Source organism: Arachis stenosperma, chromosome 3 (assembly GCF_014773155.1).
Source record: "Arachis stenosperma cultivar V10309 chromosome 3, arast.V10309.gnm1.PFL2, whole genome shotgun sequence".
In the NCBI taxonomy this organism is placed as follows: Eukaryota; Viridiplantae; Streptophyta; class Magnoliopsida; order Fabales; family Fabaceae; genus Arachis; species Arachis stenosperma.
In genome coordinates, this window is record NC_080379.1 from 151953539 (window position 1) to 151977780 (window position 24242).

At 33.4% G+C, this 24242-nt stretch overlaps 3 protein-coding genes and 1 pseudogene across 3 annotated transcripts; 2 read left to right on the plus strand and 2 right to left on the minus strand.

The window, feature by feature from the left end:
* Positions 1–1058: 1058 nt before the first annotated feature.
* On the plus strand, positions 1059–2976 carry LOC130969240 (beta-amyrin 28-monooxygenase-like). Its single transcript, XM_057894882.1, has 4 exons — positions 1059–1620; positions 1694–2152; positions 2232–2419; positions 2499–2976. Exons 1-4 carry the CDS (start codon positions 1119–1121, stop codon positions 2796–2798), a joined length of 1449 nt encoding a protein of 482 aa, XP_057750865.1. The 5' UTR covers positions 1059–1118; the 3' UTR covers positions 2799–2976.
* Positions 2977–3044: 68 nt separating this feature from the next.
* Positions 3045–5177, plus strand: LOC130969238 (beta-amyrin 28-monooxygenase-like; annotated as a pseudogene).
* Positions 5161–7506, minus strand: LOC130969242 (protein MET1, chloroplastic). The gene is made up of 7 exons (XM_057894884.1): positions 6996–7506; positions 6632–6738; positions 6439–6533; positions 6189–6265; positions 5894–6014; positions 5658–5717; positions 5161–5576 (listed from the first exon to the last, which is right to left on the minus strand). Exons 1-7 carry the CDS (start codon positions 7397–7399, stop codon positions 5436–5438), a joined length of 1005 nt encoding a protein of 334 aa, XP_057750867.1. The 5' UTR covers positions 7400–7506; the 3' UTR covers positions 5161–5435.
* A 713-nt stretch (positions 7507–8219) lies between these two features.
* On the minus strand, positions 8220–12882 carry LOC130969241 (probable serine/threonine-protein kinase PBL16). The gene is made up of 6 exons (XM_057894883.1): positions 12291–12882; positions 10973–11286; positions 10672–10807; positions 10350–10486; positions 9707–9830; positions 8220–8726 (listed from the first exon to the last, which is right to left on the minus strand). Exons 1-6 carry the CDS (start codon positions 12352–12354, stop codon positions 8335–8337), a joined length of 1167 nt encoding a protein of 388 aa, XP_057750866.1. The 5' UTR covers positions 12355–12882; the 3' UTR covers positions 8220–8334.
* Between the last annotated feature and the right edge of the window lie 11360 nt (positions 12883–24242).

Below are 24242 nucleotides of genomic sequence, written 5' to 3' on the forward strand. Positions count from 1 at the left end.
TAGCTTTAAATAAGGATGATTATTTAGTGGATTTGTGAGTCGACAACGTATCCAATCCTCCATCCATAAAATTGATACGTGTGTTTAATCTATGACGAATGCATAATTAACTTGTTATCTATATCTATCTATATACATAGAAAATTTTTAACTTTTTTTTTAATTTTTATAATTATGTATATTACTATAGTTATTAAATTTTAACTAATTCAATATCAATCAATTGAAGTGTGTAAGCTCTTAGAAATAATTCTAATTATTTTAAGAGAATCAAATATCGTATTTCAAAGATATAAAACATGCTTACATATAAGCCTTAATTACTAAAATATGAGTAATTTTATGTTTTTATATTATATATAAAATATATACATCTATGTATATACCTATTTGTACAATATCATGAATTTATAATTTTAGATTAATTAGTAAAAATGTAATTTGTTAGGTACTAAATATCCAATAAAACATTAATGTAAAATAGAATAAATACATAAAATATTTTAAAATAAAAAAATCAATTTTAATACACTGACAAAAAAATTATATATATGTATATATATATAAAAAGTGAGATATACATATACATATACATATATACTAGTATAAAATCCACGTTATACGCGGGCTAAATGTTATTTCGTTGTAAAAATATAAGATTTAGATCCTCTAAAGTTTGAATTTTACTTTAAAGAGTAAAGTGTGATTTTTTTATCTTTGAATGATTTTTCTTTTATATTTATTCTTGGTCCCACATATAAAATAAATAATGAGAGATCATACTTTACTTTCTAAAATAAAATTCAAACTTTAGACGATTCAAATCCAAAAAGTATTGGTATTTATCCATTAATAATAATAGTTATTACTTTTAACTTGAAAAAGTTTTTTAATATAAAAACTTGTTAGATAGTATAAGACTGTTCCATCTTTCCTTTCTAAAAACTAAATAATCTTGATATTTTTTTTTTGTTCATATTAGCGAATTCTACTTAAATAATCTTGGTAGTTTGCATCAACAAATAACTTGCTCTCACTTTCCTCTTTGGGATCTAAGTGAGTTCTAAAACTATCAAAAAAAAAAAAAAAAAAAACAACAACAACAAAGAGATACTAACATGGAGGTGGCCAAGCTTCTAGGCTTGCCAGCACTTTTGTTTCTCTTGGTCCTTTGTTTTCAGCTGATAAGAAAGTTTGTGAAACTCGGAAAGAAGCCAAATCTTCATCTTCCCCCTGGAAGCTTAGGATGGCCGATAGTCGGAGAAACCTTTGAGTTTATGCGCGAATCTAAGAAGGGAAACATGTCAAGGTTCACACTAGAGAGAATGGAGAAATATGACTCCAGAGTGTTCAAGACTTCATTTCTTGGAGATCCAATGGCTGTGTTTTGCGGCATGGCCGGGAACAAGTTCTTGTTCAGCAATGAGAACAAACATGTCCAACTATGGTGGCCCTCTTCAATAAGGAAGCTGTTAAGGACATCTCTGGTTACTAAGATTGGTGAAGATGCAAAGTTGACTAGAAAGTTGCTACTGAGCTTTCTTAGTGCAGAAGCACTCAGAAATTTCGTGCCCAAAATGGATAGAATTGCTCGGAGCCATTTAAACACACATTGGAAAGGTAAGAAAATGCAACCACTACTACTCTTTTTTATTGAAACAAGTAATTTAAGTTCATATTTATAATGTTGAAGGAAAGGAGCAGGTGATTGTGTATTCCACAACACAGCTATACACATATTCATTGGCTTGTTGCTTATTTTTGAGCATTGAAGACCCTGCCCATGTATCAAAGTTTTCATCCAAGTTTGAAGGGCTTGTGAAAGGCATGCTTGGCTTCCCCGTCAACTTGCCCGGAACAAAATTCCATCAAGCCGTGAAAGCCGCAGACGAAATAAGGAAAGAGATTAAAATGCTTGTAAGGCAAAGGAAAGTGGATTTGGAAGAGAAGGCGTCTGCATCACCTAGCCAAGACCTTTTGTCACATTTGCTTGTCACACCTGATGCCAGTGGAAGATTCATGCCCCAAGAGGAGATCATTGACATCATGCTACAGCTGCTTTTTGCTGGCCACGACACTTCTCGGTCGGCCTTATCGTCTATCATGAAGTATCTTGGCGAAATGCCTCAAGTTTATGAACAGGTTTTGGAAGGTAAGGTTTGCAGCATAATCCTTGAACATGTTCCAATTTTATATAGGCCTTTGCTGAGAAGTTTTTGTTTTGGAGACAGAACAACTCAACATAAGCCGAGGGAAAGGGACAGGGGAGTTGTTGCAATGGGATGATGTTCAGAAAATGAAGTATTCTTGGAATGTTGCATCTGAAGTCATGAGGCTATCACCACCTGTTGCTGGTGCTTACAGAGAAGCAACAGGGAATTTTACCTTTGCTGGCTATACCATTCCTAAGGGCTGGAAGGTGAAGCTTTTCTAAACTCACACCATCCTTGCCATTTACATTTTCTAATTCATCATTGCAATTTCTTCTTTTCTGACAGTTGAACTGGACCACTTTCTCGACACACATGGATCCGGCACACTTTCCGAATCCCAAAGTTTTTGATGCATCAAGGTTTGAAGGGGAAGGTCCTGCACCCTATTCATATGTTCCATTTGGAGGAGGGCCTCGAATGTGTTTGGGACTAGAGTTTGCAAGGCTAGAGATACTTGTGTTCATGCATCACATTGTGAAACACTTCAAGTGGGATTTGGTGAATCCAAATGAGAAGTTTAAGTATGATCCCTTGCTTGAGCCAGAAAATGGACTTCCAATTCGGCTTCACCCTCGCCCTGTCTAACCAAGTTGTCATCTGTTTTGTCAAAACTTATTTGGATCTCTCTGTACTCAGCAAATACTCTATTTTTCATAATGCTATTGTTTAAGTTTATGGCAATATTTTCTGTTGAATGATGTATACAATAGCAATTTCTATGGCGGCTTTTGTTAAGTTAGGGTCCACAATTTAATTTTTTTATTATATAACAACCAGCTGGACAATAATTTATATTAATATCCTGCTATTTGTTTAAATTCTACTACCACTAACCAGTGACAGAATTCAAAAATAAATGAGATAGATATAATAGTAAGAGTAAGATAACTTGCCTCTTCAAGTGTTCATTTCTCATTTCATATAGCTGAGAACAACATAAACTCATCCATTGATTATGGAGGTGGTCAAATTTCTAGCATTCCCAGCAGCTTTGACACTCTTGTTCCTTTGTCTTCATTTCATCACGAAAATTGTCAAACTCAGAAAGCATCCAAATCTGCATGTTCCTCCTGGAAGCCTAGGATGGCCTGTTGTTGGAGAAACCTTCAGCTATTTGCACGCAGCTAAGGGCAGAAACACGGTGCGGTTCGTGTGAGAGAGAATGGGAAAGTATGACTCAAGGGTGTTCAAGACTTCATTTCTTGGAGAACCTATGGCTGTGTTTTGCAGCCCGGCAGGGAACAAGTTCTTGTTTACCAATGAGAACAAGGATGTCCAGGGATGGATTCCATCCTCGGTAGCAAAGCTGTTAAGGTCCTCTGTGGTTAACAAGGTTGGTGAAGATGCAAAGATGGCTAGAAAGTTGCTCTTGAGCTTTCTTAGTGCAGAAGCACTCAGGAATTTTGTGCCGAAAATGGACACTATTGCTCAGCTCCACATAAACACTCATTGGCAAGGTAAGAAAAATGTCCCTGAAACAAAATGATGGCTAATTAAAGTACAATTGTTTTTACACTTTCTATTGTTTACAATTTTGAAGGAAAGGAGCAGGTGGTTGTGTATTCAGTATTCACAGTGCAGCTATACACATATGCATTGGCTGCTTGCTTATTTTTAAGTGAAGAAGAATCTATCCATGTGTCAAAGTTTTCGTCAAAGCTTGATGAATTTGTGAAAGGCTTTGCTTGGTTCCCCGTCAACTTGCCCGGAACAAAATTTCGTCGATCCATGAAAGCTGCAGATGAAATAAGGGAAGAAATTAAAATGCGTATGAGGCAAAGCAGAGCTGATTTGGAGGAAAAAAAGCCATCACCTACCCAAGATCTTCTGTCACATTTGCTTGTCACACCTGATGCCAGTGGAAGATTCATGACTGAATCCGAGATTATTGACAACCTGCTGCACTGCTTTTCTCTGGCCACGACACTACTAGATCGGTTATATCGTCTATCATGAAGTATCTTGGCGACCTGTCTGAAGTATATGAACCAGTTTTGAAAGGTTTACAACAAAATCCTTCAACATTTTACATTTTTTCTACTGCTATTCCTGATAAACCTTCTTGTCCAGAATTTAGATAAAAAACAAATGTTGAAGTTTTGTATTGTCTTCATGCCAGAACAACTCGAAATTAGCATAGGGAAAGGGACAGGGGAATTGTTACAATGGGAGGATGCTCAGAAAATGAAATACTCATGGAATGTTGCATCTGAGGTCATGAGGCTATCCCCTCCAGTGAATACTAATTTCAAAGAAGCAATAAGGGATTTTAACTATGCTGGCTATACCATTCCTAAAGGGTGGAAGGTATGTTCTTTTAAAAAGGTTTGCTAAACTTTCATCACTCTTCATTCTGGGGTTGTACTTTGGATGTTTACAAGAATGTTGCATGACATCATGAATTTTAAACCGAGCATCATGTTTTCCGACAGCTGCGTTGGGCCACGTGTTCAACACACATGGATCCAGAATACTTCCCGAATCCGGAAGCTTTTGATGCATCAAGGTTTGAAGGGGAAGGTCCTACAGCCTATTCATATGTTCCATTTGGGGGAGGGCCTAGAATGTGTCTGGGAATAGAGCTTGCAAGGTTGGAGATACTTGTGTTCATGCATCACATTGTGAAACGGTTCAAGTGGGATTTGGTGAATCCTGATGAGAAGTTTAAGCATGATCCCTTGCTTGAGCCAGTAAAAGGACTTCCGGTTCGGCTACACCCTCGCCATGTCTAGCCGAGCACCTTATTGGATGTCACCTGACTGTTTGGATATATGTCTACTTGGCATTTACTCTATGCTTCAATAATGCTATTGTTTAGAGTTTAGGGTTTAGGAATTAGCTTCTACAAATATCAATAACAAAAGATATTTGGATGAAAAACAGAACTATTAATAGGAATGAACCTTGTCACACAAGAAATAAAAGCAATAACAATTGAAGTTATTGATTGCAGAGAAGGACAATTTTATTGATCACAAATTTCTTACACATTGGCCTGATTATAACAGTACATAATACAATATATCCAAGCTATGGGGAAAAAATTGACTTTCAGAAGAAAAGAGAGAGACCTGTAGTTTACTATGAAGTGATACACGACAAATAAAAATGTGAAAGATATCATATTGCTCTTAAAAGCAACATCTTAGTCAGCTCCACTATATGCTTTGCTCCAAATACCGAATCCATCATTTTGTAATGGCAAGAACTTAAGACACTTGGTTATTTCTTACCAAAGCCAAAAAGAGATTTAATGGCATTGATGGCATTCTCATTGATAAACGATTCATCGAATCTTTTCACGAGTGGATCGAACTCCTCCGATGCTCTTACATTGGCCAGGTCAGGATCATTTCTGATTCTCTGTTGAAACAGCAACAATGTTAGGCAGCTCAGCTATTGTACGAAGAACTTTTATCGCATAACTTACAATAGGTTGATCACCTTGAAGTCTTCAAATCCAGCATTCAATGCTTCTTCAAGTGAAGAAAGTGCAGCTTGAATCTGTTAGAAAAAAGTCAATACCTACTATTATGCATATAAATATAAATTTAATAACAAAGAAAGAAGAGTATTAACCTGGGAATAAATGCACTAAACAAGCATAATCAAAGATCAAATTGTATGTTTCAAGTGATGCAAGGCAATGCCTATAATTTGTAATGTGAACAAACATGTACCTGGTTTAGCTTAGAGTAACAACAAGCTACATTATAACTTGCTACTGCTGCTTCTTCGGGTTCTGGTTTAGACCCCAAAACAGACTCGAATTTCTCCAGCGCTTCCTCATATTTGCCGTTCCTTCAACATTTAATCCAACAATAGAGAGTGCGTAATAAGAATATCGACCAGAGATATTCATCACTTTATTATATGTCCTTAATTCAGATACAATAAGAAAAGAAAGAAAGACTAGTAAACTAGATAAACCAAAGGGGTTATAAAGAACATGATTTTTGAACAGCCATGTCTTACTTGTATAGCAGTAATCCTTCTCTCAAATCATTTTCTCTGCGCTCTTTCTGTTCCTTTTTCCTCATGTAGTTTTGCATCTGAAATTTTGACAAGTTTGATGAATGACTGTATTTGTACTTGAAAAACCCCCATGGAAGTAAAGTAGATATCTATCTATAGAAGAGAAAAGATCTTGCACACTAAAAAAGTCGAAAATTGAAGAGAAAGGTTTTCCAATTTTCCAAATTTAACAACATGACATTATACATACTTGAATTTCCCTGACTCTGTTACTGATTACACCAGAGTTCCTCTCAGCTCTGATAATCTCCTTCTCAGTTAATTCACCACCATAATCAATCTTTCCTGATGAATAGAGTAGCCACAGGTCAGGGATCAGCTGGCAAAGTTTACAAGTGACTATTGGACACGGTGAAACAAACATGTGTTCATAAAGAACTAACCATATCTCTTCTGCATTTTCATAAGCAACGGGCCAATTCTTTGGCGAATTGTGTACATTGTCCTTCCATACTCTGCGGCCGGCCAAATTTCAGTCCCAAAAACTGCACTGCAAATATTGAGCTTTTTCGTCACATATCAACCAACCAATCAAATGTAGAGTTGATGAGTTTTCAAAAGAATTTCCAATTTGGTAATAATGTAAAGGATTCAAAGACACAAGGTTTGTCTTGAAATTTTTCTCCTTTTGGAATCCTAATCCTTAATTTCAAATGCAATACCAAAATCCACAACCACAAGCTAAGAACTTAAAGCATATAAGATAAAAGTTGCAACCGAATTGAAATCAGAGAAGAAAGAACAAACCTGGTGGCAATAACTTTATCACCAACAGTGAAGACACCAGCCCTATCAGCAGCTCCACCTGGTGCAATAGCATCAATGTAAGTGCCACCATCTCTTCCCTTTGCAAATTTGATTCCATATGGCTGCTCCAGCTCTACTTCATACTCCTCATATTTCTCCTCCTCTTCGTCTTCTTGTTCTCCTTCTCCTTCACTCTTGGCTGATGATGCTTCTGACCCAACCTCAGATGATGCCTTAGCCACAAAAAGGAAGGGCTTCGACAAAAGGGGGTTTGAGGAAAAGCAAGAAACACCTGAGAAAGAGGGGTTTCTGGAAGAAAGGAACTTGGGTTTGGTGTAAAGAACTTGGTGGGTGGTTCTTGGCAATGTGAGTGAAGAGTAAAGAGAAGACGAAGACAAAGACATAGTTATTGTTTTATGGTTTAAGAAGATAATGAAGAAAGTGTGTTAACTTGTTAAAGGAAAGTTGGCATAGCATAGCATGCATCATGGGACACAGAGACATTAGGATGAGAGGTTGTGAATGTAAGTGAGATTGCACAGAATGGTTCTAAACTCACCACCATCCATTCAGTTCACTAGTGTGCTGCCACGTGTATCTTAGTATGAGTTCTTAGAGACATGGAAGAAAAGTAATCAATAAGGAATAATAATAATTCTTTTTTATATTCTTGAAATTCCTTTTTTGTTCTTGGATGTTCTTGAGTGATAAATAACTAATAAGTATTTTAACAAGAGTTCTATTTTACAAAGAAAAGTTTTCAAGTTTTCAGAAAAGGAAAGTCTTTATTCATTAGATAAATTATTGATATTAAATATCAAACATGTATTATATTATTATTGTTTTAAAAATCATATTTATTTCAATTCAGTATTCATATACAAAATTAACTATTTTTATTAAGAAAAATGGGCTTATTATAATAGCAAGGAATTAAGCTACGGAAGTCACAGAATATCCTGTAACTCAACAATCAGATATCAAATTATTTTCATTAATAATAATAATAATAATAAAACAAAACAAGAGAGAGTTAAAGAAAAGCTGTTATAAAACCATCTAGGCATCCACTAATGATGAAAAATTCTTGTTGAGCTGTTATAACTTGTTTTATAGAAACTGATTATTTTATTTCATTCAGGAATCCAATTTCCGCAGTAGCACCTTCATGAACATTAGATACAGCAATTCAATTGCAGATGGCAAACATGTTAAAAAAAGAAGTGAGAGAAAAAGAAATGCCTATATATTTCTTGTTAATAAACACAAATAGTTAAGGCAAAACCTCTCCCTATGAACATTAGATGGAAAACCTGAAACAACCTAAAAAACAATTCATTCAGTGATTCTGCATTTTTCCTTTTCTTAAATCAGCTTCAGCAACTTCACTAATTATGGTCAATGTTTTTTGGATAGGGATCTCATTGTGTGCCTGCAAAGGCTCCAATGAGTCCACAATATCTCGCATTAGTGGCCGAGCCTTTGGATTGCGGTTCAAGCAATGGTAAGCAAGCATTGCAGCCTTGTGAACACCTTTTATTGGATAGTCACCTTCAAGCCTTGGATCTATGATGTTTAGAAGTTTCTTCTTCTCCTTCAGCAGAGGAAGAGCCCAATCTGCAAGGTTCTGTTCTCTTGCTGGCCTTAACTTGTCTAGCGATTTTCTTCCCGTCAGAAGTTCCAGAAGAACAACCCCAAAGCTGTAAACATCACTTCTAGGGGTCAAATGACCTGCACAATCGATCACATCATATTATTTTTCAGAGTTTAATTATCATGCACTAACATATTCTTTTGCCGCAACGATGGATCATGAAATTTTGCCAGTAGAGGCAAAATATACGTAACATAATAATAATTTTTATAATAAAAACATAATGTATACATAAAAATCAACTATCAAATTATCCATTAACCATTATATATTTGTATATAAATACATATGTTTAACTCATTTTTAATGCATATTTTGTATTTCAATATATATTTTATACGGATGATTATTTTTTATGTACATATAATAGGATTATTGTTATAATTATATTTTGTTATTATAAAATATGATTAGTTTTCAAAATATCTAATTTACAAAGTAAAACACTAAAATAGTAATTTAAATAATAATATATAATTTAGAATTCTATTTTTAGGTTTTATATCTTGAAAATATTGAGAATTTTTTTTCTTAACAATACAATCAAATGTCTCTCTTTTTATATATATTAATAAACAATTATTTAAAAATTCACTTCTCATATAATTAGAAGTCAACTCTTATTGATATTCATAGTTGAAAAAGTTCTTTCAATTAATTCAATTACTACAGGAAAAACTAAAGCTAATTTCAAAAGAAGATAAATAATACTCTTTCGAGTCGGTTTGTAAGAAAGGACACCAATCTGATTTAAATTGAGAATTGATCATTCTAATGGACATCTAATATAAAATTTTAAAATTGACTATTAAGTACCAAAAGTTGAGTTAAAAATTATTGTGCGGTCAAATTCAATAATTTAATAGAGGCAAATAAATATTATTATCATATATACTACTCAAAAAAATTTTAAACTGCAGTGAGGGCTACTAATGTACAATTGTACATAGATCCATCCCTATGTTCTGGTAGGTGAAATTCAATGATAATAGCTGATGTGACAGTTTTTCATTGGATTTTTTTACTACTTCAATCAAATTGTATTTTTATACTTTACCTGTCATTATGTACTCCGGTGCAGCATAGCCATATGTTCCCATTATGCGAGTCGAAACATGGGATTCATCTCCAACTGGCCCATCTTTAGCAAGGCCAAAGTCAGAAAGTTTTGCATTATAGTCCTGTTTACGGCACATGCGAAAAAAGAAAAGGGAAAATAATTAAAAGATGGTTAGTTTCATTTGATGTACACTATCATTTATACAAGAATTTCAGGCTTGTGACTAGTTTGTTTGTTTTGATCTTGTGATGCGTGTTGTTTGTGTTCAAGTGCATTTTTGGTTAAGCAGAACAAAAAGAATAGATGAAATAAGCACATATCATAGTACAAACGAAAACGAAATAAAATTCTATGCATGAATCCTCCACTAAATCATGTTACTTGAAAGGTAGGTATACCGTATACATCTATTGTTTTGTCAAATTGAGAAACAAGACATTAACGATCAATGAAAAGAGAATTTGCTAAGCTGGATATAGATACATTCTGTTTTAACAAGCATGTGATGCTGTGATGACCTCACTTGCCAATAAATGGTTAAATAGTAAAATACTTATTGCTCCAATTTCAGCATATTTTCACTGTAAATAGAAAGTTCACAAATAAAATGGTATATTTAACATAAATCTATATTACTGACCAGGTCCAATAAAATATTTGATGTTTTGAAATCACGATAGATGACAGGTTTCTCTGCCTCGTGAAGAAATGCAAGTCCCTTTGCAGCTCCAAATGCAATCTTCATTCTTATGGACCATGGCAATGGAAGCAATATTTCTGAAATATATATGAGAAACTAATTAATTAGATATACAGTAAAAATAAATAAATAGTTGAGTAAAATCATTGGTCTGAAATTACATTCTTAGATGTCAAATATTGCAGAACAGAACTTAGCTTTTACAAACATCAACAACAAAGAATAAAGAACACAAAATTTCAATGTAGAAAGAAATACTAACTGGAGAACAAATTGTTTTCGACACTTCCACGGGCCATAAACTCATAAATTAGCACCCTATGTTCATCTTCACAGCAGTATCCAATTAATTTGACTAGATTCGGATGTGATAGCTGCCCCAAAAATATGACTTCTGCCTAGAAAGCAAGCAACCAACCTCAAATCAGTGTCACAGCAAACTAAGTTATATCCAGATAAGTTGATCCGCAGATGTGACCAATAAGCGACATTGAGACATCAAAGACGATGAAGGGAGTCGATATAAACAATATAAGAGAATGGTTATAAAGAGTACTACTAACCAACCATTCTCTGTGGCCTTGATGACTGTTATCACCATCATGAACCTTAACAGCCACAGGAAGAGTAGGAAGACCCTGCCTTAACTCCTCAGAGATGAACCCTTTATATACACTTCCAAATCCGCCACCCCCCAACACACGATCCGGCCTAAAATTTGCAGTTATTATCTTTAGCTCATCATAACTGAATACAATCAATGGATTCGCAGCTGAATCACGGCGTAATAGTAGGTTTTCCACTTCCTCAGGATTTGTTGGTAACCTACTATTATCACTCCTTTGTTTCATTGCCTGGTTTTCCTCTCTTGTTGAATCTATATCAAAAATCACAACAAAATAATGTACCCAAATTAAATTGTGCCAAACACAACATATTATCCACATGAGTAATGCTACACATCCAAGTCTTTTTATGAACCAAGTCCAATCAAGTTAAACAATAAGACTTGGAATAATGCTAGTCATAATTGATTTTTGTTATGTTAAATCAACTTGGTTGGACTTAGTTAATAAAAAGACTTAGATGTGTAGCATTATTCTATTCACATTTACAAATATTGCAACAAGCACCATATTATTCAAATGCTATACGAAACAATCACCATCACAACAACATTTATCATTAAAATAACAAATACTGCAGCTTTATTATGTAACATAAACTAGGGAGCGTAGGCAAACTAATTTGTATTTCATATTCCACCATTAAGAGACAGAGAAGACAAACACAGAGAAAAAGACAATTCAAAAGCAAGGGAATAAATAATTATTGAGAAAGCAAAGAATAATTTTTTAGATTTTTAAAACCAACCACCAATTTTTCAATGAAGATAATACTTAACGCACTAAACTTTTGAGGTTTTCCACTATGATGATATCATCCAATTAAGAGCTACAAATTGAACCGACCTACTTTTGAAGCAGACAAAGGGAAAAGTGATGAGGACTCATTCACAAAAAAGAATTTACACCCCAAGTTATTACTTTTTGTAAAGAGATACATATAACTCAGATATGCATATTCTTGTTTCCTCTTTCTTTTCTTCTTCTAATGATTTGCATAATCTTTACTTGCCTACAAGTAAGACTTTATGTATGAATCTAACACTGTATTAAATTAAAGTAAGTTTCTTTCTTTCTTTTTCTTTAACAATAAACTGAAAGCCACAACAGTATCATCATCATCATCATCATCAGATATATGATAATAAAAATAGAAGAAACATATAAGAGAAGGAAGAAAAAAAGATTATGATGTGATCAAATAGAGTTGGCTACAACAGAAAAATAAAGGCAAGTTTTGTTATTGGATACGAACCTGGCTTTGCATTAGAAGAGACTCTATAATCTGAAGATTCCAACCTACACAAGCAATTCCCCATAGTACTACTATACAAAGCAGTTTTGCACCAACTACTATCCTTCACCTTCACCTTCACCTTCACCAGCACCCCATCTACAAAAATGGAAAAAAGACAGAAACTTTTCTAGTGTATATACAAAAAGATTCTGCCTTTTCTTTCACACGTAGATTTCAGACCAAGGAAGAGGCAGAGACAAGAGCAACAAAAGCAAACAAGGCCAAAGGGAAAGGAATGAAAAACATGGGCAATAGTTGTTTTATGACATGGATTGATTCATTCAAATGATGGTAGTGGGAATGCGAATGGGGACATGTTTGGTTTTGTGTTTTGGTGATGGAGAAGAAAAAGAAAGAAAGAAAAGGGGGAGGAAGAGTGGGATATAATTCAGTAAAAGCAATGATGGTTTATGAGTTAGTGAGTGTGATGAGGTGGTTGTTGTCTATGGAGGAAGATAGCATGGCATGGCCCCACACACCCACACAAGGAAACTCTCTATGCTTCTTCTTCCTCTGTTTATTTTTGTGCCTTCTTTCCTTTGTGCACTTTCTTCTTAGTGCGCTTATTACATCGATACCCTCCATATTTTATGTTTATGTTTAATTTCAGAAGGTCTGCTAGGGAATCAACTTGGACTATAATCAATTATAGTCAATTAATTAAAAAATATGTTAGTTATATGAAAAGAATAAAACAATTTTTCATTATCTTTATTTTTTAAAATTTTAAAATTAAAAACAAAAAAATTATCTGAGTTAACTTATGCTACAGTTAATTTTCTAAAATTCTTTATTTTAAAATTATAATTATAAGAATTTAATTTTAAATAAAAAAATTAGACAAATAGTTAATTGTAATTCTCACTTCATTAAAAAAATATAATTTTAACTTTAGGGCAATTTACTTATTTAAATTGTTCCACTCTCAATATTACGCAAATACATTGTTTCAAAAACGGATAAGTAAATACATTGATTCACATATCTATATAAACCGGTACTGGTAGTAGCGATTTACAAGAGAACAGAAACCGCTAGTACCAGTCGTGGTTTACATGTATACCGGGTTGGTCATAAACCGCTGCTGCCAACAGCGGTTTATGTAAGTTGGTGTGCGTGCGTAAACCGCTGGTGCCTATAACGGTTTACGTTTAGTATGTGTCAATGGGCTCTCTATATCAAATGTAGAGAGGTAGAGTTTTATTCACAAATGGATGGAGATGATAGTATTAAAAAAATACAATACTCAAAGTATTAAATTATATAAATCAAGACTATTTTTTTTTATTCTCATCTCTTTTAAAATTTATAAATAATAAAATAATTTATTTTTAGCCAAATGTTCACTAAATCATATATTTTTCTCTTTAAAAATCACTTCATTCTCTTTTATTTATATCAACCATACAAGAGAGACTAGGAGAGTTTGAAACATAGGTTGTGTTCTTTGCTACTGATTTGCATCATAATTTTGATGAATAAAATAAAAAATATAAATATGCATGTAATAATTTTTTATTTGTATTTATTATTAAAATGAGGCTAAATAGCAAATCAAAGAGAGCGTATTCACATAGTACTAAAATATATAAACTAAGACTAATTTTTTTTATCTTCATCCCATGATAAAATTCATGAATGATAAAATAATTTTTTTAGTAAAAAATAGTGAATTTTTTTATTTGATTTGCTATTTTTAGTGAAAAAATCACTATTTTTTACTAAAAAAAATTATTTTATCATTCATGAGTTTTAGAAGGGATGAATATAAAAAAATTAGTCTTAGTTTATATATTTTAGTACTCTATCAATACTCACTCTTTGATTTGCTATTTAGTCTTATTTTAATAAGAAATACAAATAAAAAATTATTACATGCATATTTATATTTTTTATTTTATTCATCAAAATTATGATATTATCACTATTAATTATCCAATCAATCAACTATAAAATACAAATAGTTTTTATTTTTTGGCATAAAACAATAAAGTTGTACAAATAAAAAAATTTCGTTTAGCTAGAACCTCAAATACAAATCAGCAGCAAAGTACACAACCCATGTTCCAAACTCTTCGAATCTTCTTTGTATGGTTGATATAAATAAAAGAGAATGACAAATTAAATTTTTTTATTTATGATATTATTTAAATAGTATATACCATTAATTATTTGTTTTGTAATGATTTTTTAGATAAAGATTAGTTTTATTATTTGTTTTCATACTCAACGTAAACCGCTGATGCCTCTAGCGATTTACATACGTAAACCAATGCATATAAACCGCTCCTGGTAGTAGCGGTTTATGACCAATCATAATCATACAGAAACTAGCGGTTTTCATAGATATGTGAAACAATGTATTTGCGTGTTCGTTTTGGAAACAATGCATTTACGTAATTTGAAAGGTGAAACAATTTATTTAGGTGAATTGCCCTTAACTTTATTATTTAAAGTTATTTAAATAAACAAATCTAGTTATATAATTATATAAAACTCTATAAATTATCAATATATTAAAACTAAATTTTAATTATAATTATATAATAAAAATTTAATTTTTATATACAAACAAAATATATAAAAATTAAATTATATATTATCATATCCCAAAAAATAATTACTTTTAAGTTTATTAGTTAAAAAAATGTTTAAATATTTGAATTTATAAAATAAGATTACTAATTGAGAAATGATAGTATCTTTTTCATTTTTTATAATATCATTATATATATAATTTTTTAATTATATATTTGTATAAATTTGTAGAAAAAATGACATTATTAAAATTATTCTGCTAAATTTTTTTGTTGTACTCCCAAATATTTTTTTCAACCTTAATTCTCTAATTCTCTTCTTGTTCTTCCAAATTCTGTTTTCATATGAATCCATTTAATTTCTTACAACTTTCTCTTCTTCTTTTGCTCTTTTTATTTTTCTTATATTTCTCTCATTCTATTATTATCACGCCCTCATTCATATCATGAATCCAAAAGAAAGATAAAGTCTACATCCGAACCCAAAAAGCATGAAAGAAGAGGAAAAATTAGTGTGTTTGTGATAGAGGAAGACTTTTCTAAAGAACTGGAGACATGTACTAAGAGTCCATTTGGTAATGTGTTTACTGGTAAGGTCTTTTCAATAGGAATTATTGACAATGCATTGAAGGCCATCTCGAGGAGATCGAATAGATTAGATCAGTGGAATTATGATCAAACCAATTCCAATTCTTCTTTGAGAACAATGGTGGGATCTCCATGACTCTTTAAGGATTATATTTTATATGTTCGAAGATAGACAGATGTTGACTCTCAGGATTATGAGGGAATTAGTTCTTTTTCTATTCAATTCTGGGGGCCTCTAAAAAAATTCAAGACTGTTTAGGTTGGTCGTAAATTGAATGAGAAGATTGGTGAGATTATTGATATTAGCTTTTTTTTTGTCAAAAAAATCCAGAATCCTTAAATCTAGCTGATCAATGGTGATAAAAAGTGAAGAATTCGATTCAGATGGCTGTTCCAGGAGGTAAAGTGCTGAAAATTAGATTGAAATATTAGTGTATTAGAATCTTCTGCACCTATTGTTCTCATCTTGGATATGATTCAAAGCACTGCCAAATTTTCATGTCAGACTCTACTTCAGGTGATATTAAAGTGGAAGGCGTTAGCGACTGGGTGAAGGCTGATCAGATAAAAAAAAGAATTGACAATGACGGTAGTATAATGCAAGCAATTTCAGCAATCAACAATCTAAGCCTTCACAACTAAGGAAAAAGCCTGCTCCTTCTTAGTTGCTTGAGAGCTTCTCTAAGTTGAATATGAAGAATAAAAGGAATGAAGTTCCAAGGAGTACAGAGTTTTTCGACCAAATTTCAAAGTTAGCTTGGCAGTCAATGAAAAAATCTGATTCTCCTCTATGTTAAAAGACATTACAGGCTCCATGAATGAAATCCAGGAAGATAATCGGATGGTAATAGAAGAAGTTAGCAGCAAAAACTGAATCTAAAACAGATGGCAAGACAGGGTTATAATTCACTTAATCAATTGGGTTGGACAAAGTGAAGAGTCTCTGATAAAAAATATGAGCTTGTGATCAAGAAAATATGTATTGAACAAGAGCTAATTGCTAATCAGAGGGTAGAGGGTGCCAGCCAATCATTGGCACTCCAAGACCAATGAGAGTGTTATCGTAGAATTGTCAGAATTTGAGGAGACCCTTGACAGTTCACAACCTTAAAGGGATTGTTCAATCCCACTCCCCCGAGTTGGTTTTTCTTTGCGAAACAAAAAACCAATCTCGATAGGTGAAAAAAATTCAGGACTTGTGACTATTCTAATTGGAAAATTTTTAATCCTTTTGGTAGTGTGGGTAGACTTACGTTGGCATGAAAGGATAATTTTGTTATTCAGATTATCAGTTGTTTTGAGTTTTACATTGCTATCTTGATAAAAGATGTCCCTTTTAACATTGAATAGAACTTTGTAGGCATTTATTTAAATTGTAATGAGAATATTCGGCTATCCCAATTCCAAGAAATTTCTTTGGTGCTCTCCCAACTCTAAGGTAAATTAGTTATTGTTGGTTATTTCAATTCCATTATTGATCAAGGTGAGAAACTTGGTGGTAATCCTAAATCTGATTCTTCTATTACTGCATTTAATTACTTTATTGGAAATAACTCGTTGATTGATTTGGGAATGGTAGGTAGACCATTTACTTGGAGTAATAGATGTAAAAAAGGTGAACTAATTCAGTAAAGGCTTGAGAGAGTGCTTGTTGATGAATCTTAGTCCTAATTATACTCTCAACCCACAGCCTTTAGACTATTAGAGACAGGTTCTGATCATGACCCCTCCCTTTGGAAACTAACTACCAATCAGAGAAATCAAAGAGGAGATTCAAGTTTCAATTCCATTGGTGTGGTGAAGAACAAATTCGTAACTTCATCAGTGAGGTTTCGAACTCAGATATAGAAAGTTTAACAATGTTCAGATTATTTTAAAAGCATAAATTGATTAGACACCAATTGGTTCTCTGGTAAAAGAACATATTTAGTAATTCTAAAAAGGAGATTGTATAAGTTACTGCTCTCTTAGAACAAAAACGAACATCAGACATCATAGGAGATATTGAATTACTTAAGCTTGAACAATGGCTTGAAAAAGCATATTTGTATGAGAAACTTTATTGAAAAGATATATCTAGAATTAAATGGCTAAAAGAAGGAGAGCAAAATACAAATTTCTTCCATCGAAAATTTAAATCTTGAATAAGAAGAAATAAGATATGTCATCTGTGGATGGATAATAGGGATATGGCAACAACCAATACTGATATTGCTAAGGTGGCTGATGACTACTTTAAGAGTATTTTCACATCTTCCAATCAGGTGGATCCTGAGTCTTTTTTCATAGACTTTGAGCCTAAGGTTACAGCTAACATGAACTGTAGGCTCAGAATACTTGTTTCTATAGAGAATGTGAAAAGAGCTACTTTTAGTATCTACCCTTAGAGTGCACTCAAAGAGGACGGTATAACAGTTAAATTCTTCCAATTCTACTGGGATATAGTGGGAGATGACGTGTTTCGAACTATGAGGAGTTTCTTTGATGGAGGTAGAAGTTTGAAAAGTTTTAACCATACCAATATCTGTCTAGTGCCAAAGGTCCTAGATGCGAGCGATATGACTCAGATAAGACCCATCAGTTTGTCCTCTGTTGTCTACAAAATCATTTCAAAGGTGCTGGTCCACAGACTCCAAGAGTATATGAACAAGATAATTAGCCCTACTCAGAGTGTATTCTTGAAATGTAGACTTATTTCTGATAACATTCTTATAGCACACGAATATATGCACTACCTTAAACAAAAGAAGCAAGGCTTGGAATACGAAATAACACTCAAGCTTGATATGAGTAAAGCCTACGATAGTGTGGAGTAATATTTTCTATGGTTTATTATGGAGAAGTTGGGCTTTGAATTGAGATTCATTGACTGAATTCGTGAATTGATGACAATCGTTTCTTACTTTATTGTTGTGGAAGGTCAACCCTATAATTTTTTAAACCAAATAGAGGCATCTGTTAAGGTGACCCTCTATCCCTTTTTCTTTTCTTATTATTGCAGAAAGTATTTCCTTTTTGCTACACAAAGCAGAACAAAATAGTCTCATTCGGGGATTTTAGATAAACAGAAAATACCCAACTATAAATCATTTGCTATTCGATGATGATTCTATTCTATTCGGTAAAGCCTCAAAAAATAGTTGTGCCTTTATTCTAGAATTATTAGAATCTTATGATAGCTTCAGTAGGAAAAGAGTTAATCTTTATAAATCGGCCTATTTTTTAGTAATAACAATCCAATGTCAATTAGAACCTCCCTAGTAGCACAGCTGAATATTTCTCACATAGGTGTACAGGATAAATATTTGGGTCTACTTTTTCTTGTTAACCGCTCAAAGAAAGCCACCTTCAACTCAATCAAAGATAAGGTTTTAAAAAGGATACAAGGATAGAAAAGGTGCTTGTTATCTAATGGAGGAAGACAGGTATTACTCTGAGCAGTTGGTGAAGCCATACTAATCTACACCTTGTCATGTTTTAAACTTCCAGACAGCTTGCAAAATGAAATTCATAGTATTCTAACCTAGTTCTGGTAAGGGCAGCAAGGTTCTGAAAGGCGAATGGTGTAGATTAGCTAGGATAAGATGACTAAGCCTAAGAAAAAAGGCAGGCTTAGTTTCAAAGATCTCAAGACTTAAAACCTGACTCTTTTGGGTAAACAGTACTAAAAAATCGTGACTCAACCTAACTCTCTTCTTTCTAGAATACTTAAAGGTAAATACTTCAGATTTAATTCTATCCTTACAGTAGAAGTAGGAACCTTACCTTTTGGGAGTTGGCAAAGTATTCTTGAAGGGAGGCAAGTTGTAGAGAAAGACATTAGTTGTAAAGTAAGTTCTGATGATATATGAATCTTTAGTGAATTATGGCTTCCTCCTCCTTACCCCTTCATTGTTCCATATCTGCGGCACTACTATCAGATAGTTACCATCTGTTATGGGTGAAAGACTTGTTTTTGTCAAATAAATAGTGGAACCAAGCATTAATCTTAAATCTTCTTCCTCCAGAAATTACTCAATGAATCCTCTCCAAAACCCCAAGAGAAGGTGAAGACATAATTCAATGGGTGATAAACAGAGCAAAAACATATGATGATGTATTAGGGTACGTGATTGCTTAGCAAATTTACCATAATTTCATTGAATTTTGTCGAATTTCATGCAACAGAAGCCAGTTTGGAGCCATTTATGGAAGCTGAAATCCCTCACAGGATTTTGCTCTTTGCATGAAAAATCCTCCATGGTAAGCTTCATGTTCTACTTCTCATCCACTAGCGGCTTTCATCTACTCTGACAACTTGTCCAATTTGCAAGTCAACACCATAATCACTCATGCACTGTCTATTTTTCTGTGGAGACGCTAGTCTAGTGTGGAAGAAGAGTTCTTTGGATTACCTTATTCCATACCCTAGATTTTCTTTGTTCTTCGATTGGTGGAGGGATTCGGTGTTACAAACTAGACTTCAAAGAACAAGCTCTCATAGAGCTCGACTGGTTTTGATTATAGCTTGGAATATTTGGAAGGAGAGGTATCGGCGAGTCTTCGAGCATGTCCAGGAGCCTCCGGAGAAAGTACTAGCAACATCGCTTAAGTTGAATCAGGGGCTATCTATTTTGCCTTATGCATAATGCCCTAAGATTTCTTTCCCTATTTACTTTTCTATGTTATTTTTCCTTATAATTTCACCTGTTTGTGAATATTTGAGAATCTCCTTTTTCTATTTTTCTTGTCCTGACTTTTGGACATTGTATTTATTTCTCTATTGAATAAGATACCATTATTATCTTTGAAAAAAAATGACATTATTATTATCAAAATAAGAGTGACAATATTCATAATATTTTATTTATTAAATTATAATAGCAAATGTTAAAAAAATATTTTATATTCTAATTAATAACTTGGTCCTTAAAACATGGCAGCTAAGCCGAATCACTTTTTGGACCAAGATGCTTCCTTCCGGTTATGTCAAGAGAAGTTGGGAGGAGCTAATTTTCTTTTGAAAAAAAGTTTCAATTAGAATCTAAGAAATAATAAAAGATATCTTGGAAGATATCTTGAAGATTTCCAAGATAGGAGATTTCCAATCTCTCAGGTTTCAAAGAGCAAAAGGAACCTGAAAGATATTTTGGAGCCTTCATCACCAATAATAGGAGGAGTACAGATAATTTTAAAGAAATCTTGGGAAGAGTTCATAACAAACTTATAGGGTGAAAGGCTAAATATTTGTCTTTGGCAGAGGGATTTACGCTAGCTCAAACCAAAATAAATCCAGTATTAAACTACAATATGCAACATGAGAAGATACCCAAAGGAATCTATTTGGAAGTGAAAAAGATTCAAAGAAGTTTTATTTGGGGAGATAAACCTAATCAAAGATGAGTGTACCTGATTAGATGGAAAACCCTCTGTCAACCGAAACACCTGAGGTCTCGGATTCAGGAAATTTCAACCATAAATGATCCGTTCATGTTCAAGATCATATGGCAAGCAATGGAAAATCCAGAAGCTCTTTGGGTGATAGTGTTATCCCATAAATACTGTAATGGGAGAAGATTGAACAACAATACAAACTATAAGCCTACGAACTCAAGTTTGTGGAAGGAGCTTAAAAAGATATGGGCTATTTTCCAAGAGCATTATATTCAATATGTTAGCAAAGGCTTATCCATTTATTTCTAGAGACATCAATGGGTGGTAAGAGAAGATGTTTTAATAGAAAAGGCTATTAATTCTGCCAGTGTGGATTTGGACAGCTTTGTGTGGGAATGGATATCTACAAATTGTGAGTGGAATTTAGAAAAGCTTAGACTCCATCTGTCGGAAGACAGTGTTGAGAAGATTTATGACATGAGCCCTTTAAAGGCAAAAAATGAGGATGACAAGTTTGGTTTGAAGATTTCAATTGATGTGGATTTTGTAGTCAACATAACATACAAAGTCTCTCAAATTAGCCAGAAAAAGAAAAAACTATTTGGACGGAACTATGAAGTTGGAAGGGACCTTAGCGAGCAAAAGCTTTCGTCTGGACAGCTATGCATAACAGAGTCATGACAAATCATAGAAAGACAAAATTATTTGGGAGAAATGGAGAATGTCAATTATGTAAGGGGGTCAAGAATATCTCATGCACGCTTTAAGGGATTGTCCTAAAGTTTCTACCACATGGATAAAACTCATTAAAACAACAGAAATTTCAAGATTTTTCCATTTCAATTAGGAAAGCTGGATTGAAGTCAATTTTAGGAAACAAATGGGTAATAATAAAAAATTTGAGTGGAATGACATCTTCATCTTGGAGACTATGGTATTGGCGCAACAGAGAAATCCACGAACAAAACTACAAGTGACCCCTCAACCTACAAACAAAAATAATTAAACAAGTGACTGATATTAAAGCTATGGAGAGATCTTACCATGTTAGTCGCCAAGGAAGGAGAATAGAGAAGCTTATCAATTGGAAGCCACTTCCAGAGGGATGGGTGAAGTTAAGCACAGACGGGGCTGCATAGATGAACCTAAGCAGAAGTGGATGTGGCGTTCTCCTGAGAAACAATGAAGGGTGATGGGTCACTGGTTTTTCACTCAAACTGGAGAAGCGACGGTGTTCACTGCAGAACTATGGGGAGTGGTAAAGGGATTAGAGCTTGCGTGGATGATAGGCTTTAGAAAAGTGGTCGTGGAAGTACATGCTGCGACGATGGTTCAGAGACTCAACGGAAGAAAAAAATGGCCTCCCATCTTATAATTAGAAAAGTGAATGAGTGGAAAAGGAAGGATTGGAGTATATTTTTTGTACAAATTCATAGGAAAGGTAATAGATGTGCTAATTGCCTAGAAAAAAAGAGTTTAAGTTTAAATGATGTTTGTGTTTTGGGATTTACCTTCCCTGGAACTAGTTAGTATCCTCAGTGATTATGAAAGAGAGACCGCCTTACCCTGTATAGTTTGTATCTAGGTCTTTATTTTTTGAGTTCTTTAACCCTGTTTCAATACAAAAAAATGTATTGTAGATATATAATATAAAGATCAAATTCCTCTAAAATGTTGAGATTGATAAATTAACAAAAAAGTATTTTAATAATTTTAAATTAAATAGTGATATTCGTAATAATAAAAATTATAAATTTAAAAATAATTAAAATATTATTTTATTATGTTATTAACCTTCTCAATTTTAAGAATCTTTATTTATAATATTAAAATAATAAAGTTAGGCAACCAAGTGATTTTTTAACTAAGTCCAACGAAGTTCTGTTTATTGTATGTGCGTGCTTCTTCAACATCGTCTTCGTCGTCATCCTACTTCTTCTTCTTCTTGCTTCTTCTTTAAAAACATTGTTGACATCTTCTTCTTTTCTTGTTTGATTCCTTCTCGTCTTTCTTTTTCCTCCTCCTCCTCCTCCTCCTCCTCCTCCTCCTCATCATCATCATCATCATCATCATCATCCAAAACATTGAGACTCAACCAACAAAATACACACAACATAAAAATTTTGGTGCACAATACAAAAATTTTGGTACACAATACAGAAAGTTTGGTGCACAATAAAAAAATTTTTGAAGAACCACATGTCTAGAACACTTACACCTAACCAACAAACTACACATAACACAGGAATTTTAGTGTACAACACAGAAATTTTGATGCATACCACAAAAATTTTTAAACGATCACATGCCCAAAACATTAACTACTCAACCAACAAAATACAATCGTAGAAAAAATTTATATGCTATATGCAAAATATTTGTGCTATGTATAAAAATTTATGTACTATATAACAAAAGTTCTATGCTTTATCGATAAATATGTGATATGTGCACAATTTGTGTTATATCAATAAGTTTCTGTGCTAAAAAAATATGAAAAGGAGAAGTATGTGATGTATACACTTTTTTTGTTAAACTTGTACTAATTTAATTAGATTAAATTACAAAAGTATTTGTACATATAATATTACCGATATTAAAAAATAATTTAGAAAAAAATTCTTATATCAAATCTGATAGTAATATAACATATGAAAATTATCACATATGAAATTCGGTTCAAACTGGTTGATCGAACCGGTTGAACTGTGAACTGGTGGATATAGAAATTTGGTCAGATGTCAAAACTGGGAGATTCAAAAACTGCCGTTGGACCGTCGAACTGGCCAATTTTTCAGTCGAACGGAAATAGAACCCGACCAATTTTTTGAAAATTGCTTAAAATGACATCGTTGGTTTAGAGGAATCCTAACCATTAACCAAATTGCAGCACCCTCTTAGCCTTGTCTCTTTCACAACCTCATTCAGTCACACTCCTCCTTCCTCTTATCAAGCTCCTCCCTCACTCCCTCACTTTCATCCAGCCACTGCCCTGCCACCGTTGGCGTCGTAACTTTTGGAAGCTGCCTCCATCATGAAGACACCATTCGAACTTCTAAGCCACCGTCGCCACTGCAAATGGTCTCGCCTTCTGCCTCCATCGTGCAGCCATTGTCCCACCAGCGCCAACTCTGTTCCACCGTGCTCCTGCGCTTCAGCCGCGTCAGCCCTTCTGTCATACTCCTTGTCCCCTTTGTGCTCAATCTACTATGTTCTAGCCTTTTAGGTATTTTTTTTGTAACTATAATTATTGTTAGTTAATCTGTAAACTGTGATTTTTTATTACTGTGGTTTAGGATTATGGATAATTTTGAATAATTATTGTTAGTTGATGAGCGGATAATTTGTATGCTTTTTGGCATTGTTTTTAGTATGTTTTTAGTGGTTTTAGTTGAGTTTTTATTATATTTTT

Excerpts from the sequence above, each read along its gene's own strand:
- LOC130969240 (XM_057894882.1), top strand. The coding sequence starts at position 1,119 with ATGGAGGTGGCCAAGCTTCTAGGCTTGCCAGCACTTTTGTTTCTCTTG. Across the intron at positions 1,621-1,693 it reads TTTAAACACACATTGGAAAG|GAAAGGAGCAGGTGATTGTG; the intron begins GTAAGAAAATGC and ends ATAATGTTGAAG. Across the intron at positions 2,153-2,231 it reads TTATGAACAGGTTTTGGAAG|AACAACTCAACATAAGCCGA; the intron begins GTAAGGTTTGCA and ends TTTTGGAGACAG.
- LOC130969242 (XM_057894884.1), bottom strand. The coding sequence starts at position 7,399 with ATGTCTTTGTCTTCGTCTTCTCTTTACTCTTCACTCACATTGCCAAGA. Across the intron at positions 6,739-6,995 it reads GATAAAGTTATTGCCACCAG|TGCAGTTTTTGGGACTGAAA; the intron begins GTTTGTTCTTTC and ends CAATATTTGCAG. Across the intron at positions 6,534-6,631 it reads GAAAATGCAGAAGAGATATG|GAAAGATTGATTATGGTGGT; the intron begins GTTAGTTCTTTA and ends TCTATTCATCAG.
- LOC130969241 (XM_057894883.1), bottom strand. The coding sequence starts at position 12,354 with ATGGGGAATTGCTTGTGTAGGTTGGAATCTTCAGATTATAGAGTCTCT. Across the intron at positions 11,287-12,290 it reads CTCTTCTAATGCAAAGCCAG|ATTCAACAAGAGAGGAAAAC; the intron begins GTTCGTATCCAA and ends TTTTTGATATAG. Across the intron at positions 10,487-10,671 it reads CGAAAACAATTTGTTCTCCA|AAATATTGCTTCCATTGCCA; the intron begins GTTAGTATTTCT and ends TATATATTTCAG.